Here is a 19314-nt window from a genome sequence, read left to right as displayed (position 1 = left end):
TATTTGCCTAGCAGGTTAATTCTAGAAACCTTCATGGGAAATCTGTTATGGAAGAATATGCACAGAAAGTTTCTCTCAGGCAAATCTAAGACTACTGTGAGCAAGGATGGAAGTGTGAGTGGGATTGAAAAGGATTTAATAAAGGAAGGAATAACTGAGGCCATGGAGGGCAAGACAGGTTTTTAGAAGGCCTCTCAGATGTAGTCAGAGAAGCAGCCCCTGCACTTTTCTAGCAACACCTCCCTAAACCAATTAAGGAGAATATCACAGCCATGGAAGGCCCATAAAACAATAAGGATAAAGCAAATCAAAACAGATGCTGCAGTTCGGTGAGGCTCCTGACACTGCAGGAAAACAATTTATTTCCATCCTTGAAACAAATATACTGATATGACTGGTGGCTGACCAGTGTGTAAGTTGTGACTTCAATAACCATATGAAGCTTTGTTTCGAGATTACAAAATGCTTCTTCCTGTAATTTATAAAAGTTAAGCTTTGGGTCTTTTCCATTAACTGCTCTGATCTGTCTCTCCTTGTGGCACTACTGATACAACATCACCTTCTATTCTGCACTGCTGGAATTGCTCTTTACCTGCAGCCTCTAGAAGAGCACTGCAAAAACATTATATTTAGACGGAAATGGAAAAAAGACTGTAATGATGCCAAAGTGCAGTAATTAAAGTGAAACAAATTAAATTGGGAAGACACTGAAAGACAATTTACTTGAAGTAACGTATTTCAGCCCACCTAAGGAAAAGAAAAATCTAAACAGTTTTTCATTTAGGATTGTGGTTAATTATTTATGAAGGTAAATCCATAAAGCCTGACAGCTGTATTAGAGAAATCTTCTGCCTGTGCATTTGCAAACACTGCAATTCCCACACTCCCAAGTTACTTCTGGGCTGTAAGTTTTGATGGGGAAGTGAGAAAGAACAGAGATTTTTCAGGAATATCCTACTAAATCCTATTTGAAAAGGAAAAATTTTGATTTAGATTGAGACTATAAAAGGAGTTGAAGAAAACTCAAGTGTGGTGTGATTAGAGCTCCAATACTAGTGAAAAAATTCCCCTTTAGGTGTATTTAGACTACAAAGAATTCTCAACATGCAGGGGATGTTCAGTATAAAGTGACAAATTTAAGCAGATGTTTTCATGGCAATCACTCAGTTTAGGAAAAATGCACCACTAAAACTGCTTCATTTGCTGCAAAAATATTTGTAAATAATTTAAGGAAATATCTGAAACTACAGACCACTTATTATGGCGAATTCGATTCAGCATCACAGCATTCCTCAAAGGGAGACAAGTCAGAAATATGAAACTGTCAGAACTTCCTTAAAATCAAGCATGATACAGCCTAAATCTGCCACACAGCTGAAAAAAAAAGTGGAAGAAAAATTAAAAAGAAACCTAAAACAAGGATGACATGATTTCTATGTGTGCCTTTTGGGACTTAAAGGCAAAAAAAAAAAAAAGGCATTTTCTGCCAAAGTCATTTGACGGAAGTTGTTCAATCCCGAATTTCCTTTCTATCTGCCTTGGGCAGAATTCTCAATTTCCTACAAGCAGAGTCCAAAGTGGGTTTGGAGGCTCCCTGGCACCTCCAGAGCTGAGCAGATCCAACACCTGCCCCTGAAGCCGCCTGTCATTTTCCCCGATGCCACTGACACACTTTCCCTACTTTTCTCTCTTTGTTAACTCATAAAGGGAAAACTGGGAAGAGAGCAGCTCCTGCTGCAGGCTGGATTCATTAGAACATCCTGACAATGTGCTGCCAAATGAAGGGAGGCAAAACTGCTTCAGAAATGTTTTTGTGTTTTAATTGTGTCGCGCTGCATATTTTACCTGCGGGAGATGGAAATATTTACAGCCTTCCATGTGTTTAGAGAAAGATGTACATCTTTATCAGAGACTGAGGGGGAAAAAGAAGGGAAACAAAGGTTTCTCTTAGTAAATATGGTCATGTAACAGGACAGTGAAGAACCTGCACCAGCTCAGAGCAAGAAGGATTTACACACCTCCAACTCCAACAGCAGTTGGTTTTCTGAGGCAGCTCTTCCTTTCTCCTCAGTAGCAACTTCCTTCTATTTCTATGAAAATAAAAATGTTACAGAAATTCCCGTTCCCTCACATTCCACAGCCACTCTGCCTTTTTCACTAACAAAGAAAACCGTGTGCCTGCGTGCTCAGCAGCTACTTGGGTGTTAAATCCTTACCTGCTCCTCTTCCAAAGCCCTTCCAACAACGGGTTTGCCACATCTGTCTTACTGCCAGAAGATTTTCACAGCATTAAACTGCCACGTCTACAAAACACTTTGTGTTGACCATTCTGAAAACTAGAGACACCTCACACTGAAAGGTGCATTTATTCACATTTAAAAGATAACCAGAGAAATCACTGACATTAATTTATTTCCTTCCAAGAATCCTTCCCCACCCTGTAAGCAGCAGACCTGGAGTCACATATGTTTATTCTTACAGCCGGGGGACCAAAATCCCTTCACAATGACAAGATATTTAAAATCTCTCCTTCTTAGAGAGCCAGCTTTATTTCAGGCTTTATTTAAAGAGAAAATCACATTCCCTCCACAGAGTGCTCCTTTAAGAGCCTGGATGTGGTTGATGCACTGCCCAGACCCCAGCAGTAACTGGAATTTAAAGCTTTTAGACAATCGGCAGCTTTGTCTACACTGCAGTATTTTGTGGGTTTCTTGTCTAGCTGGAGTGGGGAAAATCCCCAAACCTTCATCCTGAGGATAGTGCTATTTTTTTTCCTAATTTTGTTTACCTAAATGTTGTGCCATGGACAGGCAGCTGGGCCACCCAATTCCCTGAAATCACTGCCATGTCCCCTGCCCTCAGCTACGTCACCAGACCACTCACACACTAATGAAAGCGTGTGAATACATAATTTCAAAGTGTAAATTCTAGGAAAAGACATTTCCATACTGGTTTCAGCCCCTAACAACAACTGTAATTTAAAATATTGTCTTGCTTTAGTAACTTCCTGGAATTTGTCGGCACTGATTTCAGCAGATTTATTTTGACACAACTGAGAGGCTGAGCCCACCCCATTGAACATGCAGACCTTTGGCATTATTACAATGCAGAGTCCCCAGCAAATCTGCTTTAAGTGGGGCAGCTCTGACAAACTAGAAAGTAATCCTCTCCTCCTAATTTCCCACAAGAGTGTGTGCATTTTGTGGTAGGTTTCTTGATTACATGAAATCTTCCTGAAGAATCTTCACCGTGGAGCTTAAAGAATGATACCACACATCAGACAGGGGCTAGACAGAATATATCTGTATATATCTGTAAACTGTCCTCTGATCAATCCACCACTTCAAAAGTCAAATTAGAGATGTGATTTTACGGGAAGATGTTTATTCCCCACATCTTTCTTTATGGGAAACAGCTTCTTCCTTTAAGTCAAAATCCTTAATCATGAAGTGAGTCCATGTTTGTGAGACTGATTCCATAAAATCTCTAAGCTCAGAGAAACCCCAAGTGCAAGGTTGGTTTGACTTTTCCTGCCAGCATCTGGGATGCAGTAATTCAGCATCTGGAAAGGTAAACAACACCCACTGGAGCCACTGGTGACCCTGGCCAGTAAAAAGAGCAACCTGGATAGCAAGAAACCAAGGCCCACAGCCAAGATAACTTCAAGTTATTCGATATTGATTCAACATTAAAATCCTCTTTGTTCTACTAAAGTCAAAATGAAATATTTTTATGTATTTTGAGCCTTATTAAAACCTATTCTTCCTTTTTAAAACAAAACTTAATTGAAACCAGCTAGAAGAAGAAAGCTTCATTTATCACAAAGTGACATTTTGTAATTAAAATACAGTTCAGAACAAAATGTTTAGCTGCAAAGGCGTGAATTTTCCCTTCTTCACTGTTGCTGCCAACTTGCTATTATTATGAGTGCAGTTAGAACCAGAAAACTGGCTGTTGCTTCTTTTCACTGAAAATTAACTGGAAGGAAAGCAGGGATTGTTTGTCTAGAAACAAGATGCCAATTTGTTCTCTTTTTAAAGCATGGTGGAGATGCAGCGCTGTGACCATGCACTGAGTTCTGTGGGGCTGGTCCACAGCTAGTGAAAAGTAATTAAAACCAGCAACTATTCCTTCTCCTTTCTTACTCTTGATTCCTTGAAGTCCCCATTTTCAGGTCAACCTATCTTTTATTGGCACAGTTGCTCTGTGTGACTTCCTCTAAACATACTCTCACAAGTTCACAAGGCCTTTCACAGACAGCAGCACCCCCAAAATCATTCCAGGAAATCTGGAAGTTTCATTTGCAGGAGGTTAAAAGCAGGAAAGAAGCATCAGGTTATGGACAGCTGGCTACAAACCTGACCATTCTTAAATTTCTGTACAGGGGTGTCTAACAAAAGAATCAGGTTGGTTTTGGAATGGAATCTTAAGAATTTTCATTTCAGAATGGAAAAGATTTCATTGTAAAATGAAAATGAAAGATTACATTCTAAAATGAAAATTGTACACAGTGCACATGAGCACTGCCTTCTACACTCACTTCTTGTGCCTAAAATGCTGAAAGGGCTCTGCTTGTAATAACTATAAGCTGTTGTAAGCTGGAAACCCAAAGCTGACAGACAAATTATTTTGGGATATATGAAGCCATTCATTCCTCTTCCTAAAACAACAATCCGTGTGCTAGGAAAATCTCTGTGTCTACCCATAGCAGAAATAAATACAAACCTCCTCATGAAGGCACAGAAAATGGACAAGAAACTCTCATTCCTCTAAGCAGAATGGAAGAAGAGGGAACAATCATTTCCACTGCACCTTCCACTTTGAGACACAAATAAAAGGAGCAGAATTTGGTTTCAAAACCTGCCAGTGAACTCAGAGTGATGAAAACATTCTTGCTCTCCTCACCATGTGAGCGTGCTCCCAGGGCTCTGAAGTAGGTTAATCCCATGATTACAGCATTTGCAGAGGTTGGCAATGCTGCTCCAATCTCCCGCTGTACTTAGACACCAAATGAATAAAAATGCCTCTGGTACAAAGGTTAAGTACATTAAAGAAGAGTCATATGAAGCTTTAGCCACACCTCTGTCAGACACCAGAAATAAAAACCTGCAGGATCCAATGGATGCAGATACTCAGTGATTCACTGCTTTTTGCACTATCTTCCCATCCCTAACACCACTAAGGGGGTTTTTACAAAGGGAGCACAAAGAGCACCTCCAATCACACAATGAGTGTTGGGATTCACTGCCCTGGAGCGATCCAGTTCCCTTTCCAAACCTGTGTGTGAAACACCATCACTTGGAGCAACTCCACCGCCGCCAATGCAAGCACTGGCCCAGCTGTGCATTCACTGGGGCAAGGCTGCTCCAGCTGCACTCCTGATTCTCACATCTAATGGCTGAATTCCAAACTCAAAGCTGAAATTTTCATAAAAGAAAAAGTGTCTCCCTCAACAATTCTGAGTTAGCAGTCACTTATACTACTCACTATTAGGCTTGAGATGAGTGAATGTGTCAATTAATGTATCTAAACAGATGAAATTCTGATGAAAAGGAACATATTGATTATGAAATCTCAGACCTCAAAGCCCATCACACACAGCAGATCAAATGAAGACCCTGCTCCAAATGCTGGCAAAAGAACTTTCAGAGGTGATGCACTTGGAATATTTTGCCTTGGTCATAAGCAGCATAAGCATATTAGTGTTTTCTAGACATTTCTAGTCTGGCTGACTGAATATCCATATTCCAGGGATGCTTAGTTTATATAAACAGCACTGGCAAGAGAGAACTGCTTGTTCTAAACACTTACTAATTAAGATAATTCACTTTTGAGCGTAAAAATATTAAAATTTTTTTGGGGGGGAGAAAACATCCAGTTCCTTCTTTCAAGTCTTTTGGTTTTTTTCTCCTCACAGACCCCTATTTTCAAATCTTTCCACTTGTCAGTTCTGAATAACTTGGTAAAAAAAATGGTATCTAAAGGGGTTTGAGTTTAATGCAGGCCAATAACCTTGAATATTTTAAAGCAGCTAGAAAGAAGCTTAACCACACATTTCAGCAAGTCTAAAGAGACATAATTTGAAAGGTATTTATAGCTAGTGCCTCTTTATTTTCACATCTCAGGCTTTTAGAACCTTTGCTCTAAACCTAAAGGGGAAATTTCCCCCCTTTGAACTGGGTTACTTCAAATGGAAACTTCATTACTAACCTTAGAGAATTCAGTCTCCTCCAAACATCATCTGCTTTGAGAGAAAAAAGTAAATCAGCTTGTGTTTGGATATAATTAGTGTGAAATGACAGAAACTACAAAATCTGGCCTGCAGAGGTTATGGGGCATTAACAAAAGATGATGTTGTAATAGTTTAGACTTATCTGCTGGAGATAGCCTGTGTGGAACAGAGCAAGAAGAAAGCACAGAAAATGTAAGGCTGCCTTCACAGAGTTCATCTGATGGTCAGTGAACTCACACCAGCTTCAAGTTACATTTCTGAAGATAACTTCACATCCCTGAAAAAACACATGAAGAGATGCACCTTTGGGGTCTTTTCCCCCAGCTCACTCTCCAACCAGAGCATTCCCCCTGTGATCCAGCAGTGGAAAACAACATATATTCCCATATCCATGGCACAAATTTAATAAAACATAAAAGCCCTCTTTGATAACTTCACTCAAAGGTGTAGCTCTGACTTCCTCACTCTTGTGTTGGCCAACAGTTCCAAATGAGCTTCCTCGTTATGAAATATTCAAAACCAGATTAAATGTCCATAGAACGTCCCTGGAAGCTGAACTGTGAGTAAATGGTGAAAAACAAGTTACTTTTCACAACTTCAAGGCTTCCTATTTCCTCTGTTATGAACATTTTACTACAAAACTGGACTCCAGTAGCAACTGTCAGGTAACTTGTTACAAGTGACATCTTTATTTGTCAACCTTAATAGGCAACAGGAATACATTTTCCACAGTGTGTTTATAGAAGTGCTTACTGCATCTTAAAATTTCCATTGATTGCTTCATTACCAAACAGACTAATAAATCTCCCCTCAAAATTCTTTTTCTGTAATTATATTTTGTCTTAAAAACAAAGGAGTTAATATCAACACACAATAATTTCACATACTAAAAATCCAATATCTGACTGCTATATGGACATTTAACCCCAAATAATTGGTTCCACCACAAGATCAAAAAAACCCAAACCCAAGCCTCCTCTTTATCTTTATAATCTTTTCAGTACACCAGCAGTTTATGCATTGAATAGAATATGAGGAATTACTGAGTTAAGAAATTACTGGAGAGAGTTTACTAGGTTTTTAAATATATGAAATACATATTTACTTTATCTTTATTTGCTTAAATGACCATGTCCCTGAAAATGGTTGTGAGATAATTTAAAATGAATGAATGGTGAAATTAAGATAAAATCCTAAAGGTTTTTAAACACAATAAAATAAAGGTTCATTGCTTCCATGAGATCTGACTCCAGGATCCTTGTTGCTTTTCTTAAATATGTCTGCATAAAAAACCCCCAGACATGACCCCTTTTTAATTACCATTAAAGTGAGCTTTCAGGTTGGTAGGACTCCTTTCAAGCTATTTTTGAACACCCAGGCTGTGTTTGTTTCACTGAAGTAAATATCTGGCACTGAGTGGGACCACCTACACTTATCTTGTAGGAAATGACTTGGCCTAAAAAGAATTATTATTAACTAGCATTATCCTGGACCTCATTAACACATGCACATGCAGATGAGTTTCAAAGTATGGGCCTTTCCATCATTTTAGAGTTAGATAATCTCTGATAAACCTCAGTGTCACTAAAGATTGCTCATCCCCCTCTGCTCTAACCCTGGGATCATGTTAAGCATCTGTATCTTAACCAGCTCTCAGTGTCTTCTCATTTGTTCCTCTGCCAAAGTAATCCCTCCCAAATCCTGCTCTGACTGCACTCCTCTGAGGGCCTGCACTGATGTCCAGTCATTCACACTGTTCATTTTAAACTTATTTCAGAGGTATATATGAAAGGAATTTCTCTGAGATGTAAGGAATTTAGATTTAGATTCCATCAATGGCCACACATCCACATTCAGGCTGGGGTGTGATGCAAACAAAGCATCAGCTCCATCCTGAGTGCCAAGCACAGACAGCAGCCCCAAATGGAGCTCATTCCCTGACCACTGTCCTTCCATTCTCTGAGCAGGACAAAGGTCTCCAGGAAACAGCAAGATGAGCTCAGCTCATTAAAAACTGTATGAAAATGTGTATCCTGAAGGGATGTTAAATGAGGCTTACACGGGCAACTTTGAGGCTCTGCTTCCTTAGAATTTTAGTGCTTAACCTTAGAGCCCCGGCATTTCTTTAATGCAATTAAACAGAGGCATAGATATAATGGATTGCTTTAGTTATAGTCTAGCACAGGGAAGGAAAATAGGCAAGAGAGATAAAGAATTCTGTAGGTAGCTTTCATTTTGATCTCCAGTGTCTCTCGAGCACTGCCATCCTTCTGACACGCTCACCACAGCAGAGGCTGTGTTCTTCCACAGCCAATTTTACTGGCAAGGGCTGGTAACATGATTTTTAAAGAGACATTTCAAATAGGTGCAATTTTTAAAAAGAACCATAAGCGATAAATATCCTACACTATTAAATACAGCAAACACTGAACACACAAGGTAACCAGGTCAATATTAAACTTAAGCCATGCCTCAGTTCAGAGTACACCCAATTTCCCTGGTGCATTTAATTCACTTTATGTGACTTTGGACATTTGAATTCAATTTAAAACTTACACAGGCAACACAAGGCTGCAAAAAAAAAGAATGGTTCATCCAACCACTACTGGTGTTTTTGCCTTCCACCTAGTTATCAGCACATTATTGTGACGTGTGAATATTACCCTCTTATTACTTCCAAGGCAATTTTATATTTAAAATGAAATTAATAGTTAACCTCAAAAGACTGCACTTAATTTCATTTCACTCCCTGAATCATCCTTTTCACTACACAATTCTCCCTCTAACTAAACGAAGAGCATAAGAGGTGTAATTATAGATCACAGATTAGCTGTTCAGCATTTGCTGGTGGTTAAGGCAGGGAAGACTTTAAAGTTGGCTCCAGAGGAAGCTGCTGCTCCTGTCACTTGTAGAAGAATCTGCTATGAAATGTTAATATTTAGAAGTCAAGGCTGGAGCTGTCTGTGTTTTCGGACAACTTTGCAGGATATCTAGAGCCACTGAAACCACTGGCAGGAGGATCTGGGAGAGGAAAAATCCCCCCAAACCCTGTAGCTCACCAGATTCAGTTACCTCCAATGGAAGATGCTGGAAACACAATTACACCAATTTCTTTGGTTCCACTCCTAATGACTTTTGTATTGATGGATCAACAGCTTGTTTGCTTCCCTGACTGCCCCATCACAAAGAGAGACCACACATCCTTCCCATCTCTGCTTCAAACTTGATCTACTGGGAGCAAGGACAGGCAGTGCTGGGACTCTGCTGCCAAATGACAATTCAACCCTCCTTCTCCTGTTTTTAGTGCTGTTTTGCAGCAATGAGTAATGCTGTCTCTGGGAAATGGAAGTGAAAGCTACTCTGTTCTTGTCAGAATAATAATGGATATTGTGTTGGCAACTGTTCTCCTGCACTGCACAACTGCATAAATAAAAGGAATTGGGAAATGCCAATACTGGAGTAAATAAAGGGGGTAAACTGCTGCTTGCAAATAAGTGATAATTGGGTTTGGTGTTTCAGCCTGGGCAGTGAGAACAGGATAAACACAGTGTCTAAATCAGAAGTGATTTCAAGCCCACTGATCCTCATCTGTGGAGAGAGGCTCTGGGGAGAGGCTCTGGCTGCTCAGGAGGCTCAAAGCAGAAACCTTTTAAGAGGTTGAGCTTCTCCACATGAGGTTTTACAGCCAGAACCAGACTGAAAATGGCCTTTGGCAGCTCTCAGGTTTAGCTCAATAGTGGGATATCCCAATCCTGGGCTATCAGCTCCCCCCACTCTTGTTGCAAGCAGAAGGAAAGATGCCAATGAGCATTCAAGTACATCTCTTTATTTTTCATACAAAAGACACCCACAAACACATTACTTAGTTAAGCAAACTAAATATTGTCACACATGCAAAACTAAGCAAATGTAAAAGCAGAGAAATGCTCTTTTCCTGTCCTTATACCAACACTAGCTATTATCTATAATAATGTTTAGATAAAAATAATACAAATAGGATGTCTATTTCTGAGGACATGTTTATCTCTAATTCACTTTCAAGAGAAATGTGATGCTTCAACACATTCACAGAATCACAGAATAGGCTGAGTTGGAAGGGACTCACAAGGAACATCCACTCTATCACTTGACAACCCAAATACATTTTATGTACATATAATCTATTACCTTTATTCTGGAGGACCAATAATGTTCATATTGATCCTATACACAGAATCATGCATAAGGGTCACAGCCACATCTTTTCTTCACTCCTAAGGAGCACAGTGAATGTCTGACATATTTATCACAGGAAGTCTGAGCCTATTACTTGGCCAAATTCCCCACATATTTCTTTGAGCTCTTTAAGAGGAATATACCACAAGGCATGAATGAAGGGCTTATAGTTTCTGTAACAGTATTTCAAAATGGCACCAATTCTGTGGGTGATTTTTTTTTTCTAACCAAAAGTGGTCAGATCTAAATAAACACTTCTAACACAAACCAAATCCTGCATGTGTCTGTTAACTTGTACATTCCTCCACAGTTTTTTCTTCACAAGCTGATTAATGAAATTACTGTGATGTCAACATGAAGAGAGTGAAATGCGCTGGTTAAAGAGCAAAATGAGAATCAGGATCCTCAGATTACACACCAAGCTCTGCCCTGATTTGTGCTGTAATCTTTGGAAAGTAAATGAAAGATCAGCACTGGCTTTTGATGCAAGGATCTAACCACCTCTGAAATCAATCTGCATTTCCCCCATATGTACATAGGTCAAGAAAGCTCATGATTGTCCATAAATTACATAAAATTATGTAAGTTTGGATGAATTTTCCCTAGTAATGTGAAAAAGTATACCCTGCAATAATGTAGATATCAATACTAAGTGTTACCTGTTTATTTCAGGGAAAATTAGCGAGCAATTTAATACTGGGATCAAACTAATATTCCAAATTTACTTGCATTTGATATCCCTTCAGCAAAATGGGAGCAGTTATCAACACAGCTAATACTGTAATCTGTATTATACAAGTGAGCAATATTTTATTGCATCTTATAGGAAATTCTGCAAGTAGTAATAATAATGTTGATGAAAAAGGCAAAATGTTTCGGAAAATTACAAATGCCCAAATGCACGTAGTGCAACATGCTGACAGAAATGTTATTCATTAATATTTATTGGGCAAGAAAACATCTTTGGATGAAGAATGCTACAAAAACATTATCATCACCAGCATACTTGCCCCTGTAGAATATTTTTCTGTGAGCCATATTAGGAAACTTCTACTTATCCAAACCTCTGGAGGTATTTTAGCTACTAATCTGGATGAATTAGGTCATTCCTGCTCAGTTTTTCATTACACAATAGAATTTTCTTCCCTGAACTCTCTAAAACAAATGTTTCCATTTATAAAAGTTCTAAGACGAATTTTGCAATTTTGCTGAGAGTCTTTTCAATGACTGCAAGCAGACAAAAAGTTTTGCTGAAAATTAATTGATTTGCCTGTTTAGAAGTTCTATTTCCTTATCAGCCCCAGCCCCAGTTTCTCAGTATTTCAATCAAATCTCGGGGGTAGTTTTAGAGCATAAGAGGATGAAGCCAGAAAGAAGGTACAGCACAGGATGCACAGGTGATGCTCACAGCAGGTCTCCCAGAGCAGAGCACTGGAGCACAGCAACACCCATCTGTATTTATGGATTGTTCCATGGCTCAAATCCTCTCTGGAATATGCACTGCATTGAGCTCCTGATTACTCCTTTAAACTGAAATGCTTTGATGACTGTTAAATCATTGAGAAATTGTAACAGAAGCTCTCGAGAAACGCTGTTCTTAATATTCAACAGAATATTGATTCCTCTGGTGAGGAGCAGCAAAGTAGCACCAGTCCCAACCTTAGTTTAGGCAGATTTCCCTCAATTAAATACAACAATAAACATCATATCTGCAATAAGAGACAACATCCATCACCCCCAAAGAATCCTTCAATTAACAACCACAGACCCCCTTTGGTACATGGTATTTAAAAGAGAATTCATGAGCTCTCTAATTGATGATAGGTTATTGGATAACCCTTGTTAATTATAGCTACACAATGTCAAAATTAATGATTTTCCCACCCCCTTTCAACTTGAGAATGAATTCATAACTTATATCAACTCACAAAAGACCTGCAATTAATATTGTCAGTAATCATTTCACAAAAGAGATTTGTTAAAGGCAGGCATGTGGACACAATTAGTGTATCAATTAATGTTGCTGTTACTTGATCTATAAATTATTGAAAAAACTCATAGCTACTGCAAGGAAACCAAGCAAATCCACTCCCAGTCAATGAAAGAAGCTACTCTGTTCATTACTCTTTAGATCAAATCTAAATTTTGCTGCATTTCATGGATCTTAGCTACATAATCAGAAAAATAAATGAACCTATACCAATGTGACATCTTGAAATGCCTCATTATGGTGATGATGCTTTAATTGTTGGTAGTTGATCATAAAGTTTTAAAAAAGAAGTTAATTCATTAAAAAAGTAATCCACCATCAATATCAAATTCATTAAAAAAGTAATCCACCATCTTAGCAGTTATTAATTTAAACCGAAGTTCCAACCTGGAAACATAGCTGCAAAAACTGCACCAAGATTTCTGTGTGTCAGCAAAATCATAACTTTTACATCCATCAGAAACCTCCATTCCACTCTGGGCTTTAGCAATGATTAGTGCAAAGACTGGATTCAAATGAGGTCTAAGAAGCCCAAAACAGGACTGAGGTAGCATCAGGCACCTCTGATGGAAACTGACAATGACAAAACATAACCCCGTTTAAAGGCTTCCTATCCCCAAAGGCTTTTAAACTAACTAGGTAGCTCCTGTTTGATCTTAGTCTGACAAGAGTTTTGCTCCTGGGGATACAAAGGTTTTCCTTTAGATAGTTAGACAGACCCCAGCCTCTCATTAGTGCTTAAAAGACCCAGGAAATAGATGTGACTCTGCCACAGGCCCAATCCGCACGCGAACGATCCTGCAGCCACTGCTTTCCTTTTAATCAGCACTCAGGAGAGATAAAATGGGACAATTAAGCTTTTTGCCATCGTGATCCCAAGAGGATCAGACTCACATCTCCCACCTCCAAGCCAGCCCTGCCAGGCAAACCCCCCTGGTGTAAACTCCTCACCTGGCATGAACCAGCTCTCCCTCCTGGAGCATGGCTTGGGCACCTGGATGTCCATCCAGCCTGGACACAGAGCCCAGCTCCAGGCCAGGAGAAGACCTCCAGCTCCAGCAGAGCACGTCCCACCCTCCCTAAATGCCCCATTCCTACTGGCTGCGTGCAGCAATCCCCAGCTTGGCGCCCTGCCTGCTCTGAGCTGCTCCCAGATGCCACGTGCTTCCCACAGGCTCAGGAAACCCAATAAACAAGGAAATCTCACCCAAAGGGACCTGAGCATCAACCACCATCATGCTGAGTGCCAGCGTGCCCAAGCTCCTCTCTGAATTTGCTTCCAATCTTTACAAGTCCCTGTCATTTGGAAAATTGACTCAGGAGTCTTATAATGGGGATAAAATGAGAGATGGAATTGCAGAGCAAGCCCTAAGGTTCAAATAGAAAAATTACAAAATTTAAGTGCAAGAAGAAATTAAATCCCTAGGAATGTCCCCTGGCCTACCCTAAGCAGACAGATCTGTGCTGAAATTTGGTAGCCTAGCTCACTTCTATACTGACCTCCCATTTCAATTTTTCTGTTCAGCTAATTTTGCAAGAAGGGATTTTCCCAGGCAGTTATCAGTGTGAATTCCACATCAATGCAACACATGTCCCCCAGAGAGGTTTCTAAATCAATTTTAATTCCGATAGGCTCAAGTAAATGTTTTCAATTTGATTCAATAATCTATACACACTTACAACAAGGCTTTTCCCCCATGTACTACAAGACAAACATGGTTTATGTTTCTAACAACTCTGGCTAATAAAAAAACTCTAATTTCCTATCCTGAACGATACAAATGCACAATTTTTATCCACTTCTTAATGAACCAGATGACATAAACAAACAAAATAACATCAGCATTTAAGAGCATTAGTTATACCATTAATTCTCTAAACAATTCTTAAAGAACACACGACTTCTGGCAAACTCACCAAAAAAAATTATATCACCAAAAAAGTCCTCAAATTGAGCTGTCTAAATCTCCTGAGAATTTTTCATCATTTCCACTTAGAGAGCAGAATGAGACCTCTCCAGGATATCTTTTAAAATGTGAGCAAAAAAGATAATTACAATGAAGTTACCAGCAGATATCAGCAAGAGTGGCATGAAGATTAGGGCTGGAGGTGGGGGATGGCAGAAATATAATCTCCTCTAATAACACCTAGTGCACTGTAAGCCTGTAAAATGGAATAAAGTGTAGGAAGGAGGGCTCTGGAGGTCAGGGTGAAACACTGCTCCTCAAGGGACAAGGAGCTTCACAGCACAGGGAGGAAAAAGTGACAATCTGCAGAGGAAGGGAGGTGCCTGCCTCACTTCTGTTCCCATAATGGTATTTCCAGGTCAGTTAAAATTCCAACCCCTCTGCCAGGAGTGTGACCTGGAAGCACTTCTAGAGCCCACCCAACCCTGGATCCACCAGATCAATATGGGCTGAATGCAAGGCAAAATTTGTACCTGATTTTTCAAGAGCCTGCTTTTAAGGTTATCAGGGTGATAATGTTAACATAGAAAATTACAGTCTGATATGATCGTGTAAATATTGAACTTAGCCACAGAACATCAGAGCTCCTCAGCTGTGATTCTGTGCAAACAGCAGCTTCTGAGAGGGTTTTGTATTTAAGTTCTTGGCACTGCCTCACAAACCAGCTCAGGTGACAGTGCAGACACTGCAGAGCTATGACCACAAAGCTCATGGCTGTAAAAACACCATGCCTAAAGAGGAATGATCCAAAGGGAACTGCTCTGCATGTGACTACAGGAAGAGTCTTCTGTGTGTGCCCAACACATCAAAGAAATATTTGGTCAAATCTTTGCACCAGCATTGTCATTTGCCCCATCTGCAGCACAAACCAAACTATCTCCCTGTCACCCAAAAGTCAGCAGTCCATGCAACAGAGCCTAAAAGCAGTTATATGAAATCCTAAAGAAACTTCAACCACACATTCCACCCTTCTGGCAGGGAGTTAGTCCATCCCAGCAGCAAGCCGCTGCATTCACACTCACTAAATATCATTAGACTCCTCCTGGACTTTTTTCCTAACCTGTCCAGGTTATTAAATTGTTAACTAATGATATCACAGTGACTTTAACTCAAGGCAGGCATTATTACCACCTATGTACAAGTCACTGCTTTCTTTTTGGCCATTGTACATCAGTAAGAAGAGCTGCTCACATTTATCTGACACTTTACACTGCTTTATATCCATACACCTTACAAATCCTAGGAATTAAGCTTTGTTTTATTTCAACACTTCAAATAATAAACACCACCTTACTGGAACTGAAGATTTAGCTGACTCTACACAGAAGATTTAGGCTGAGATCAGGAAAGAACCCAGTCCCATGCTCCATCTCCACACTAATCCTCATCCCCTCAGAGTCACTCCCAGCCTCCAGGGTGGGATACAAATGTGGGACAGACATTCCATGCAATGCTGCAGAAGGCAGGAGAACTACCAAAACATGGATAATACAGCAAAAGAGGCCTGTCCCTGCTCTGGATGGAGAGGGATGCATGGCTCCTCCAGAAGCGCAACAAAACACTGAGCTGAAAAAATAAAAAACACCAGAGCTGAAAAAATAAAAAACACCAGAGCTGAAATTTCTGTTGATACAGCAAAGACTGATTTCCTGGGAATACTCAGTTCCATTGCATAATCAAACTCATTGATTAGCAACATAAAAAACTCCATGTTAGCACTTGCTACCTGCCACTGCTCGCAGTTAATGAACTTGGGAAAAAAAAGGGGGGAAAAATCCCTGTTTTTCACGTGTCCATCACTCCCACTATAGTGAGGAGGGATCCTTTGTTGGAACACAGGGAAGTGCATAGAACTCAATGACAAGTAAATGAGCACACCAAGTTTCTTTTGACTCTGGTTCTGTGGGATTTGAATAGCACACAGTGTGTGCATTGTGTACCTTGTCTGTGTGCAGCATTCACTGCCCCAGCCCTGGGATGGCTCAGACTGATTCAGAATAACCCTGGGATGTGCCACTGCCATTCCCTGTCCCTTCCAGCTCTCTAGACACTCACATCACTGCCACACAACATATTTTATTCTCCCCCTTAGCAATGAAGGTAATTTTCAGAATTTCCATTCGGGGGATAGAATCAGATTTTGGGCAGAGAAGTGTTCAGCTATTGTGATTTATGGAAATGTTTTTACAAGTTGGATGCTGAATATTTTATTAACATAAACATCAAGTTCCTAAAAGAGTTGTTTGCTGGTTTCAAAAGTTTCAGCCTCCAGCAGAAGAAATAACATAGGAGACATACATCAAAAAGATGTTATCCATATTGCAAAGAAATGACATTTTTTAATTTCCTGCCTACCCCCAAAAACTGAATGATCATACAACCAAACCACTTTAACTTTATTTGCCTTAAACATCTTAGATCACATTCTCATTTACATCAAAGTTCCCCTTTTCTTGCCTTTCCCAACTGGAGCTTTTTAATCTTAAATGAATCATTTTTGATTTGTGAGTGTAGGCCTAGAGCAGTCATAAGGTTTTTAAACCATCTTCCTGAACAAACACTTGAAATTTTTTAATTGCTGTGTTTTCTACAAACTCTAGGATAAAGATTTCTGATACAAAAGCCAAAGGGAACACAAGGCCCTAGTAAATGTTTTGGTAGAATTGCTGCAGTAAATGCTATTGCTGCCCAGCAGTTCAAGCTTACTATGAGTAAAATTTACATTATACATTATAAAGTTGCATTATACATGAGTAAAATTTCATTATACATATATAAGCAAAGATGAGGGGTTTTTTTGTCTTAGGAAAATGAAAAAAAACCTTCAGAAGTAAATGGCTAAGTGACACATCCACAGAAAGAAACAGAATAACAAACTCCAGAGCTCACATGAAAGTTCAAATCTTGCTGCGTTGAGTATTAAAACTATTTAGTGTGATTATTTTCTTTTTGTTTTACTTTTTTATTTGAGTAATTCATATTAAATCTGTTTTCAATCTCAGTTTCATGTGTATGTTTAAAAAAATAACCAAATATGGCTACACAGAGCAGCAAGAACTAACACTACAATTGAAGGTCTTGGGCTCCAAGTTCATCAGTACTTAAAACATAAGCAATAAAAGTACTATTAAAAATATAAGGAGAAAAATCCCTACTAAAAATCTTTAAATAAGGATAAGCACCAAATTCATATGGTCCCATTTCTCACACTTAGCACTCCAAAGAACTGCTCTACAGTCTGAGGCAAAATTGTAAATACAACTATGAACGAATCAACCATGCATTTCTCCACAGCTTCTCCTTGAGTTTTCTTCCTCCTTGTTTACATTTCCATATACCAGATTACCAGATTAAATAATCTCTCCACAGATTGCTACTGAGTTCTCTGACTTCACAAAGTGTCAGTAAAATTCAAACTCCAGGAACAGAAAGTGCATTTGAGCTCTGGTTAGTTCAAAACAAAGCAGAAAATAAGCCATTAGAAGAAAATGTGTTTATCAGCAGAGAAAAAGAAAAGTGATCTTTTGTTGAGTAATTTTAAGAACAGTATTTCTCTTTGTGAACCATAAATAATATGCTAATTTTTTCTCATCTTCCAAAAGGATATGTTTTTTATGTCTGAGAATCAAACCCCATATTTCTGTAGCACACTTCCACTGAGCTTAACAAATCCCACTTTCACTGAGCACACAGATAACAGAAGAGCCACAGATGTGCCAAAAGTGGTTGATGTAGGAGCTGATTAAAGTACAAAACACACACAAATAAAGAGAAATGAGTCACTACCTTTCTTTTTGGAGTCTTTCTTTGTGCTGGTTTTAACAGCCACTTGAAGTTCTGTCTCAGTTGACATCCTATATCCTTAGTCCTCTTCACACAGATCCAGGATCTCGGTCAGGCTCATTTAGAACGTCTCTCCAAGAGAATAATTTAGCCTTTCAGATACTATAACCCAAACAGTTCATCTCATTCACTCCTTTCGAGTGCTGTTAGGGAAGGAAACAAAAAGGAACAGTCATTTTCTGGGTTTAAAACATGAAAGGAAAATAAAAAAACCAAACCATTGCAAGGGAGGAACACATGAAGTTCTCCATCAACTGAGCCAGTTGTCCGTGATTTTAGATGCTTAACCATAATTTTCTGTGACTACATCAAACATCTATATTTGAGGTGTTTTAGCATATCCAAGATGCCTTCACAGCCTAGAGACACTGCTCAGGGTGTAAAGAAGACCAGCACTTCTGGACCAGCAGCCGGAGGACAGAGACCACAATGCAGGAAGTGGCTGGAAATGTCACCAAAAGCAAAAAAATCTGCAAGGACTCAATTCTTAAATGCACCAATTCCATATTGCCAGAGAGTAAGTACAGATTTTTACTCCTCCAATTCTGTTTCAGTGCTTTCATTCTCCTACTTGAACAAAGACAAATGAAAAATGTATTCATTGCTCATGCTGAGAACATCATACTTTGCCACTCCTCTTGCTTACGGTAATGTTTCCAGTATAAAAGACTCTGTCTCCACACAAACAAAGCTGTAATTTTAACACCCATCTAGTAATCTTTCTTGTAAAGATCTCTGAAAATAGTTAACCAAACCCATTAAATATAAATGGGATAGGTGCAAAAAGATAACATCTAGAGAGATAACATTTAGGGAGAAAGCTGTGTATTTGTTGGGGACAAAAATGCACCAGGTGTGAATCCACAGCAGGAATGTGCTGGAGCAGGATGAGGCAGGCAGGACTGGGGATGTCAGGGCTCTGGAGGCAAAGAATACACAAAGAATAAACATCTAAGCTAAAAAGAACCCATTGTTCCAGTTCTCACTGCTGGTCCTTCCTGCTTTGAGTGATGAACCACTTACTCCAGCCAGTCTGTCGAGGGCAGAGGACCAGACTGTCCTGAAGA

At 39.4% G+C, this 19314-nt stretch overlaps 1 protein-coding gene across 11 annotated transcripts in view; it reads right to left on the bottom strand.

Moving 5' to 3' along the window:
* DAB1 (DAB adaptor protein 1) overlaps positions 1 to 19314 on the bottom strand; it is a 409901-nt gene that overhangs the window by 83734 nt on the left and 306853 nt on the right. For all 11 annotated transcript variants that reach the window (XM_030953038.1, XM_030953040.1, XM_030953037.1 and 8 more), the window contains one exon: positions 18191 to 18390. In XM_030953038.1, coding sequence (XP_030808898.1) covers positions 18191 to 18257 — 67 coding nt within the window. In that variant the 5' untranslated portion in view covers positions 18258 to 18390. The remainder of the gene's footprint in view (positions 1 to 18190; positions 18391 to 19314) is intronic.

This window comes from Camarhynchus parvulus, chromosome 8 (assembly GCF_901933205.1).
Source record: "Camarhynchus parvulus chromosome 8, STF_HiC, whole genome shotgun sequence".
In the NCBI taxonomy this organism is placed as follows: Eukaryota; Metazoa; Chordata; class Aves; order Passeriformes; family Thraupidae; genus Camarhynchus; species Camarhynchus parvulus.
Note: the sequence above shows the minus strand (reverse complement) of the source record. Positions and strands in the feature narration are given on the sequence as shown.